This window comes from Eulemur rufifrons, chromosome 8, assembly GCF_041146395.1.
Source record: "Eulemur rufifrons isolate Redbay chromosome 8, OSU_ERuf_1, whole genome shotgun sequence".
Classification (NCBI taxonomy): domain Eukaryota; kingdom Metazoa; phylum Chordata; class Mammalia; order Primates; family Lemuridae; genus Eulemur; species Eulemur rufifrons.
The window spans coordinates 117,327,999-117,338,692 of record NC_090990.1 but is presented as its reverse complement, the minus strand read 5'-3'; the positions used below and the strand labels follow the sequence as shown (position 1 = coordinate 117,338,692).

The 10,694-nt window shown below is 39.9% G+C and overlaps 1 protein-coding gene across 1 annotated transcript; it reads left to right on the top strand.

Annotated features, from left to right (window-relative positions):
- Window positions 1-440: 440 nt before the first annotated feature.
- PRMT6 (protein arginine methyltransferase 6) lies at window positions 441-3,056 on the top strand. Its single transcript, XM_069479085.1, has one exon. It carries the CDS (start codon window positions 481-483, stop codon window positions 1,606-1,608), a length of 1,128 nt encoding a protein of 375 aa, XP_069335186.1. The 5' UTR covers window positions 441-480; the 3' UTR covers window positions 1,609-3,056.
- The last annotated feature ends 7,638 nt before the right edge of the window (window positions 3,057-10,694 follow it).

Here is a 10,694-nt window from a genome sequence, read left to right as displayed (position 1 = left end):
ATCAGAACCAAGGTTTCGCATTGTTAGGTTATTATTTTGTTTCATTTACATCTTCTTTGTACCCTAACGCCATTAAATACAGAAAACAGAAATGCACAGTGCAATTTCTAAGTCGCCACGTCTGGAGAGCACCATCCAGGTAAGGCAGTCATGATAACGCAGTGGCATAAAACCGGTGAGTTCAGCAGACAAGACAAAAGTGGATTTTTAGCCTTGAGTGGGCCTGTCCACTTCAGGAAGGGAGTGAAAGCAAAAGGGATTTGAGGAGATTAAGGAAGGTGGGAGTAGAGGAGCGGAGGGAAAAGGGATACCAGGACACCAAAGGAGCAGAGTGAGAGTTGGGTCGGGCTGGGAGACCCCGCAGCGACCACGCAGGAAGTGCGGAAGGCCAGCGCGCACTACAAGTCCCAGAAGCCCCCGTTTCCTAGAGCCCGCGCCGCGCCGCGCAACGCCTGCCGGGAGCCGGCCGCAGCGGCCAAGATGTCGCAGCCCAAGAAAAGAAAGGTTGAGTCGCGGGGCGGCGGCGAAGGAGGGGAGGGAAGTGAGGAGGAAGATGGCGGGGAGCGGGAGGCGGCCCTGCAGCGACCCAGGAGGACTAAGCGGGAGCGGGACCAGCTGTACTACGAGTGCTACTCGGACGTTTCGGTCCACGAGGAGATGATCGCGGACCGGGTCCGCACCGATGCCTACCGCCTAGGTATCCTGCGGAACTGGGCGGCACTGCGGGGCAAGACCGTGCTGGATGTGGGCGCGGGCACCGGCATTCTAAGCATCTTCTGTGCCCAGGCCGGGGCCCGGCGCGTGTACGCGGTGGAGGCCAGCGCCATCTGGCAACAGGCCCGGGAGGTGGTGCGGCTCAATGGGCTGGAAGACCGGGTGCACGTCCTGCCCGGGCCAGTGGAGACAGTGGAGTTGCCAGAGCAGGTGGATGCCATCGTGAGCGAGTGGATGGGCTACGGACTCCTGCACGAGTCCATGCTGAGCTCCGTGCTCCACGCGCGGACCAAGTGGCTGAAGGAGGGCGGTCTCCTTCTGCCAGCTTCCGCCGAGCTCTTCGTAGCCCCCATCAGCGACCAGATGCTGGAGTGGCGCCTCGGCTTCTGGAGCCAGGTGAAGCAGCACTACGGTGTGGACATGAGCTGCCTGGAGAGCTTCGCTACGCGCTGCCTTATGGGCCACTCGGAGATCGTGGTGCAGGGCCTGTCCGGCGAGGATGTGCTGGCCCGGCCTCAGCGCTTTGCCCAGCTCGAGCTGGCTCGTGCCGGCTTGGAGCAGGAGCTCCTGGCTGGGGTGGGCGGGCGCTTCCGCTGCAGCTGCTATGGCTCGGCGCCCATGCACGGCTTTGCCATCTGGTTCCAGGTGACCTTCCCTGGAGGGGACTCAGAGAAACCCCTGGTGCTGTCCACCTCACCTTTTCATCCGGCCACGCACTGGAAGCAGGCGCTCCTCTACCTGAACGAGCCCATACAAGTGGAGCAAGACACGGACGTTTCAGGAGAGATCACGCTGCTGCCCTCCCGGGACAACCCCCGTCGCCTGCGCGTGCTGCTGCGCTACAAAGTGGGGGACCAGGAGGAAAAGACCAAAGACTTTGCCATGGAAGACTGAGTTTTGCCTTTTCTCCCAGCTACCTCCCAAGGCAGCCTGACCTGCGTGGGAGAGGGTAGGGAGGTTGGAGGAGAAAGGGAGATCCCACATGCAAGTAGGGGGTGATATCGCTGTCTCCCTTTTCCCTCGTGGCTGGGGAGGGAGAGCGATTTCAGGGTCTGTTTGAGGAGATTCTTCTGGCGATGTTTATTTTGAAAAGTTATCCCCCTCAACGACGGATACAGCGTGCTTATTAATGGGCTTTTAAGCCTCAGAAGCATGTAGTACCAAGCACTTGTATTTCCATTTCTTTTGTTTTCTGGGAAAAATAAACACGAATGAAAATGTCAGTTGATGAAGGGTCCATGCACATTCCTGACACCTCACACCTTTTCTAAATATGAAGCTGCGGAAAAGGGTAAAAGAGTTCATTTAGATTCCATACATTTCCAATATGACTTATATCTCTCCTGAGCCATGGTTTCTCAGTCTCTGAATTCTCTGTCCCTGGGTGCCTCTAGGTTATGATACTTCTTCCTCATCGTTTTCTAAATAAATTTCTGTACTGATAATGAAGGGGAGGAGATGAGGAAGCAGTTTAAATAGCCCTGTTCTCATTATTCTTACCACTTTCATAGGGTGCTAAAGTTGAGTGAACACATTAATCCATTAAGTAAAATGGACTTTATATAATTGTATAACATATCTAAGAAATGCAGGTGGTACATTTAGGAGAAAAAGACCTGAAAGACAGCAAAGTAGTATGATCTTTAAAATTCTTACCTTTACTATTAAGACCACCAAGAAAATGTTTCATGTATGTTCCATAGTAAATATTCGTAATTCCTATGAAACAGGCTGGCAAAAGAGGTTTCTGAACCTATCCCAAGGGCTTATTCATCCCATGGGTAAACTATTTAAGCTCACTTAATTAAGGAAAATATTTTCTCAGCTAGAAAAGTGCTCTCATTCTCATTTAAACTCAATTTATAGGGATCATGTGACTTGGCCTACTTACAAGTAGTGAAAGTTCCTTTTTTAGTTTGTTTTTTTTTTTCTTTTTAGCTCAGCCAAATGTGAAAGTTGTGAATTTAGGAAAATCACTTGTAATGAAGTGTGAGTCATGTTATCAAATTTATTTCACTGATGTTTCCCTCCTTATCCCTGTAGCAAATAAAACATTGGCATTCTCACTTTTTATAGATGAAGTCTTGTGTATTATCTATAAGTTTTAATGCTTTTGCCTTTTTAATATTATCAGTTCTTAAGAAAAGGGTTACAACCCCTTCAGAATATAACTTCAGGACAGTTCAAACTATGCTTAATGTATGGTTGTTACCTACCAGTAGCTTTTGTATGCCAGTAGAAAATAGGTGTGAAAAACGCGTTTTGAAGCACTCTAATATTTTATTTATTGTAACTAAGATTTTTTGCCCTTTTATTCATTGCATATTAAAGTATTTAAGTATTATAACTAATTTGCTAAAATTTGGTGTTAACATGAAATATTTCATTATGAAGGAAGACATACATGTATAAAATTAGCTTCATAAGATGATTGAGCAGCAAGCAGTACAGTTATGTTACCATTTTGTTGTCAGGATAGTTATATAAACGCTACAGTCATAGCAAGCTAGACTTGGTTTAAGCTAGAGACAAAAAAAAAATAGCTCCTTATTTTAGGGTCATCTATATTTTAAATGAAACATTTATTTTGAGTTTTCGTGTACAATTTTAAGTAGATTTCTGGTGGTTTTGTTTGGTTTTTTAAGAACTCTCTATAACAATCCCTTTACTGTATGGGCAAATGAAAACATTCTTCCAAATTCTATTTTTTATATATTTTATAAATATGAGTACTATAGAGTTCTCATTGCCAATATAAGCACACAAAAGAACCTCAATGGAAACTTGGGAAACCGTAGAAGTAAAAGGTAGATATTTTGTAATTAAGCAAACTAAGCTTCAAAATTTTTGTTACTCTTGCCCAAAAGAAAAATGAATTGTCAAAAAAAATGTAGCTACTTAACCAAATAGTCAAGAGCTAGCATAGCATCATGGTTAAGAGGGTGGACTTTGGAGCCAAACAGCCCATACAGGAATCTAGGCTTTACCACTCTTTCAACTATGACCTTGGGCAAAATACTTAACCTCTTTTTTTCCAAAGCTCTCATGTGTAAAATGGAGATAACAATAGTACCTACTTTATAGAAATGTGAGAATATAATAAGTTAATACATGTGACTATGTAGTGTCTGATACATAATAACTCCTCAGGGTTGTAATTATGGAAGAGTTATGCAAACCTGGACCATTTGGGTGCATATAAAATGTGCTACAGAATAAAATATTCAGCATTTTGATATTTTTACAGGTATTGTTCAACAGTATCAGCATGGCTGTACGTCAGGAGCAATGTATGACACTGGACACAGACGAGCTAAAGGATACCCAAGATCTTTGGAGTGAGGACACTTCCAGAAGGATGAAAGTGTAAGATGTATCAACATCCCAGCACTGTCCCATCTGTCTCTATGGACTGATACTGATTGCTTGGGGCCATTAGGGCCACCGACAGGAACTACCAGGCCCAAAGAGGGAAACATGGTAAACTTCTGCCTGCTTCCCTCGAACAGCTTACATTTATTTAGCACTGTGAAATTTTCCAAGTATTTTCATAATTCACTGGACCAATGGACATTGTATTGAGTATACAGTGTAAAAGTCATTGTGATAAGCATTTAGGATACAAACCAATACAACACAGTTTCTGCCTTCAAATAGATACATTCATAACATAAACTAGTAAGTAAAAAAAAACAATAATGGGCTAAACACTGGAATGGTCTTGGTGTTAGAAAGGGCCAGTAATTATCTTCATTTTACATCCTAGGAACAAGAGTTACACAGATATTGAAGGACTTGCCAAAGGTTACATAGCTAATTCTTGGCAGTTGAATCTTGAACACAAGTCTTTTAATTTCTAACCCCCCTAGAAATTCACTTTTTTTTATTATATCAACCCTGCGTGGGGTTTTTTTGTTTGTTTTTTTGAGACAGGGTCTCACTCTCTCCTGGGCTAGAATGCAGTGGTGTCATCATAGGTCACTGCAACCTTAAAAAGCTGGGCTCAAGCAACCCTCCTGCTGTAGCCTCCCAAGTACCTGGGACTACAGGCACCTGCGTGCCACCACACCTGGCTAATTTTTCTCTTTTTTGTAGAGACGGTGGGGTTGGGGGGAGGGATCTCACTCTTGCTCAGGCTGGTCTCCAACTCCTGGCCTCAAGCAATCCTCCAGCCTCAGCCTCCCAGTGTTAGGATTACAGGTGTGAGCCACCACCGGGACAGCCAAATCCTGCATGTTTTAATTAAAAACAGAAAAGTACATACCTCCTGAATGGATGAGAACAGTTTTTATCATTTGATGAATGAAGGAAAGGGAAAGTCCCTAGCCTAAGGAAGTCTCATTGGAGATGTATCTCATAGGCCTCAAAGAACCACTTCAAGTATATAGGATCTCAAGGGGGACAGATACTAGGCACTCATTGAAATACCCCTATAACCATTTCCCTAACAAAGCTGGTTAAATGTAGCACTCTTTCTGAGGCCCATAGAAAACTGAATCCTCAACACCATGGTAAAGGTAGGTAAACACTATGCCATTCTGGCCATAGATACTTGGTGCTGGAGAGCAGAGAGGCATCTGATGAGGCTAAAAGTGGGCAAAAGGAGTTCAAAAAGGTAACTGAAAGACACTTCCAGCAAACTCCAGCAAACGCAAACAAAGCTGCCTCATGTTTTGCTTATGGCCAGCCCTATTATTTAATAGTATCCTCACACTTCATATTACCCAGTGCTCAGGAGAGACGAATCTTGGGAAGCATTTAGAGACAATGAGGCCCCTCTCCTCCCACATGTGCATCTTTTTATGAATTTATTCATTTATTTAATGATTTCATAAATACCAACTATAAAACATTTAAGTTCTATGATAAGCATATTCTACCCTCAAAGAACTATACAGTGGGGAAAATAAAATTACCTATATCAATAATTTTCATACATTCTTTGGCCTGGAAAGACTTCATTCCAACTAAATCTTACCTCTATTGAAGCAGAGTTGAGAAGCCAGCCCTCTTATCCTTAAAACTTCTTCCAAGTGCAAAAATACTACTTACCATATAGATTATGAAATCCTCAGGAAAAAAAATCCTCTGATATTAGTTCCAAAAATAAATCCGTGTCTTCTAAATAACTGGTTTGTTTCAGCTAATGGACATAATATATTGGATAGATGACCCTTCTCACATTGGCTACTAGAGAGCTGAGCCAAATTTTTGCTGCACTTGTGCTTTTTTTAGCTTCACATCTGGCTCTAGTTCCGTATTCCAATTTTTTTCTTGATTTATATTTTTCTCATTTATAGTAAGTATTACATTTTTGTTGGAATTTATGTAACCTTGTTCTTTTTTTTTGGCATGAAAATATTTTCCTACTTTCTGAAAAACCTGCAGAAGCTCTGAGGGTAAGGAGGTTAGAGAAAGGGCCAGAGGGTTCGGAAATATGTCCCCTTTATTTCCTACAAAAGTTGGTATCCCACATCATTCATATGGATAGATAGTTGATTTGATCCCATTCTGTTAGCCAACTTTATAGCATATTTTACACTTTATAGAACCAGGATTTATGATTATGTGAAAACTGAGACATGTAGACAGTTTAAGGAAAACTTGAATGTTCTGTAGCTTTTTCTAAGTCTAGAACAGGCCCTGACTGAATTTTAAACACAACAGTAAAGGAGAGTTGTAGACTTCTAAACCTTTTCCAAAAATGTGTCAGAACAGTTTAAGTGACGATAAGGAGGAAAATGATATAATGTGACTCTTTCTCAAAATACCATACCTGCTTGTAGGAAAAGACATTTGGAACAAAGACTCTTGGGCCTGGTTAAACACTAAGAGAATTTTAATAAAAATTAAGACATGACCAATAACAATGGAGTTGTGCTCCTGTGGAACCTTTGATAATTAAATGCATCATTATTGATAATAACTGTAGGGGAAGACAGGTGAAGATTCCAGTTGATTGAGTAGCTTTAAACACTTATAGCAGACACTTAGAATATAGGTACTTGAGAGAAAGAAAAAAAAAAAATTCCTCCTTTTCTCTCTCCAGGTTGCTCCCTACAAGAAAAGGAAGACAAAAAGAAAGAAGGTAGGATAGAACAAAAAATTCTCCCTACACTTTTTAAAATGCTTTGCAGGTATTCCTGCAATCATGTGATACATGTGTGTGAAAAACGCTCACATTCTACAAAATTGTTCAATAAAAATAACAGCTTAAAGGAAAAATAGGATGGGTGAACCATCAAAACTTATGTAACTGAGAGTACTAACAAAATAATACTAATTCTAATAAAAATGGTAATGGTTAAAAAAGATAAATTCCTAATAAATAAGCACTACAGTAAATAAAGTATAGATAGCTTGATGGAAGGAAAATAAGGATTACTTATACAAATGAAGTAAAATTCACAAAGATGGGGAAAAGTTTTAATAAACATTTCCAAAACAGAATGTGGCCAAACAGAGCCAATGGGAAGAATGCAGGGTGTAGTACATTCCTCTCTGGCTTGCTGTATGCAACTGTATGAATATACTTCCTGTTCGGTGGCTGTTGCCTAGTGGTGCTCAATATTACTGGGAATTATCACATATGAATCAACCAACTTCCACATTATATACTGACATTGTTCTTAGCAATTGAATTAATTTATTTTACAGAAACATGCATTGTAGCAGAACATTCTGCCCTTTGTTCAGTTTCCAGAAATTAAAGTAATTCAACCTTCTGTTGGGTTTAGTGATCTTTTCATTGCAAATTTTCTTGAAGAGAAGGGAAGGTTACAGGTGGCTATAACCACACTTTACTATGAATTTATTTTGTTATTTTGGTCAACGGGAAAGTCAATAGGAAGGGGGAATACAAATTCTGACATGTAGAGTGAAAGGAAAATAATTCAGTTTAGCTACCTGAGTTAAGGGTGTGGTTGAATAGAATGGACTGGGGACAATAGCTGTTTTTCCACAGTCTCAAGACAACATAAAAACATCCTGGGGCCAAGGAAGCCTGAAGTGAGTGAGAAAAGCATATAAATGAAGATCAGGATCCCCAGGCATACACATTCTACCTGTATCACAATTTCCTTAGTGTAAATTGTTTTTCTAAAATCTTGGACTTATAAAATAACTGAGTATTTTGACTGATTATAAACTGTTGTTGATTTTGATATTTGCCATTGTCCTTAACCTCTCTTTTTAGCTTAATTTCAAACCTATGCAAGGACTTTTCTATGTAAGAACTACTTAATCCTATCAAATTTGTGAACAAAACCTTCCAACCCCATTATTTTAAGCCATGTGCAGTTTAGTAATGGGTGGTATGGAGTGACATGACTGTTAGGCCTTTTTTTAATGCTTGCAGCTTTGCTCTTGACAAAATTATGTTATATATTATATATTGATTATATATACCAATTATTGTATTATAAAATTATTATTAGAATAAAATGTAGAGTTTCAATTTTAAGTTATATGTGATGATGGAGAAAGGATTAAGGTCCATGAATGGTTAAAATTTTTATTTCATACATTCATTGGAATCATATTTTTTACTGGGAATTTTTATTGAAATAGCAAACTGCTTATTTTTATGTAAACTTCTCACTCTGCCAGCATTTATCATCTCGTGAAATTATAAAAATAGGAAACCTTTAACTGCTTAAGAATGTACAGTAAAAGATAGAATTAAAAAGAGAGGATTTGAAAAATCCCCAGATTAAATATACAGTCCTTGAATAATTGAGAATTTACTCTAGTCAGAATAATTAGTGGAAAACAAGGAGAGAATGACAGCAATTACAACAAGAGGATTTTAATACGAAATGAAATTAGAAATCACCAGGAAATGAGCTGTTTGTAATAAATAGAGTTAAATATTAGCTAGCTTTGCTTGAAACCCCAACCAAGGAGATTTCATAGAGCCCAGGCATTATTTTAAGATAGGTTCACATTTAAATTAATTCCAAGGCATTGGGTCAAAGAAAAATATTAGGGTAAAGCTTCAGAAGGGTAAGTCCTTATATATGGACAGGAGATAGAATTCTTAAGTTACTTTAAACAAAGTTCTGAAAAGTAAAATGAGGCCAATAAAGAATGTGGTCATTGCACTATCCCCATAAATAGTAATGTTATTTAAGACATTAAATTGATGTATTATTCGGTGCTAACGTATGTAATATGGTTGTTAATGGGATATAATTTTTCATTTTTTATCCATTATATCTAATTTATTTGATACCACATGATAATGCATTCATAGGGATATATTGTGAAAATGGCACATGCTGAAACTTTATACCAAACGATAGTCTAATGCACCCGCTACTACTCAGCATGTAGAATGTTTTTATACAACAGTGATACATTAATCAAACCGTGTAGAATTCCATTAAAATCAATGATATTTTAACTTTGTTTATTTCATATGAGTTATACATAATAAAATAATGTTCTATGGAGAGTGGCTTTCATCCTAAGGAAGGCTCCAAATCTATCAAATTTTCATTTAAAGGAAATGCCTCCTTTTGTCAGACATGCCACAGCCTGCATAGATAAGTAGTCATGATAAGTGTCTTTGTTAATTTTTTAATCATTATTGAGGTTCTAATGTGTTAGGTACACATTTATTTGGTACATTATTTTATTTACTCCTCAAAAGAGCTCTGTGAAGTAGTTCTGTTATCAATCCTATATTGCAGATGAAAAAACAAAAGCATGAAGGATTTTGGTGAATTGCCCAAGCCCACAGGGTAAGTAAGTGAAGAGCCTGGGACTCACCCTCAAAATCTGAGCACCCAACCTTCGTGCTGTGTATCATAGCCATGATTCCTGGGCTCTCCAGAATTAAAGTGACACCTGTAAGTTAGTCATTGTCTTAGATCATCCCAGGAGCAGACCCTAGATAAGGATACATCTAAAAGTGCTTATCAAAAAGTGTTTCCAGAAAATGGTGGAAGGGTAGCTGGCGAGTGGGACTAGGAAGGGAAGGAGGCCAGGCTAGAGCACGGTATCAAGCAAAGTCCTAAGAAATGCCCAGGCACACAGAGATAGTCTGGAGACATCATGAAGCACACCTCAGAATGTCTCCAATTAAGGAACCAGGGATCTGGAATATTCTCAACTTCTCACCTATCAGTAATTGCTTAATGAATGCCCCAGGGAAGACATAAATTCTCAGATGTTTCCTGACTCTCTATGTGAATATGCATAGCAGGGTCCATAGCCTAGACAGTCTCCCAACAAACGGTTGCTGGTACAGGGCTGAGGGGTAAGAGGAAAGCACTGGGGAAACAGATATGGGGGGGAGAACAGGAAAAGGGTACAAAGGAATGTAAGTGAAGCATTGATAGGATATGGCTATAGTCATAAATATACTTTGTAGGATTCCTTTACATTCCAAAATAGTTTCAGACATACTTGCTTTGTTTATGTCCCTGCTTCATTAGGTTTTTGTTTTGTTTTTGTTTTTGTTTTTGTTTTGTTTTGGTAGAGTCCGGCTCTGTTGCCCAGGCTGGAATGCAGTGGTGTCAGCCTAGCTCACTGCAACCTCAAACTCCTGGCTCAAATGATCCTCCTGCCTCAGCCTTTTGAGCAGCTGGGACTAAAGGCGTGTGCCACCACACCCGGCTAATTTTTCTATTTTTTGTAGAGACAGAGTCTCACTATGTTGCTTAGGCTGGTCTTGAACTCCTCACCTCAAGTGATCTTCCTTCCTTGGTCTCCCAAAGTGCTGGAATTATAGATAGGCGTGAGCCACCACGCCTGGCTCATTAGGTTTTTATTGAAGCTGCATTAATAAAGTACAAATGAAAAAAAAAATATTTAGAAGGAAAAACTTAATAATCCTCTATTCTCCACAGTTCAGTGTATCTTTCTACTACATAAACTTATATACAAATATTTGTATAATATTTTACAAATATGTAAACATACTGTTCATGTTACTCTGACAATCACTTTTCAGGTTGCTATAGTATACATATACT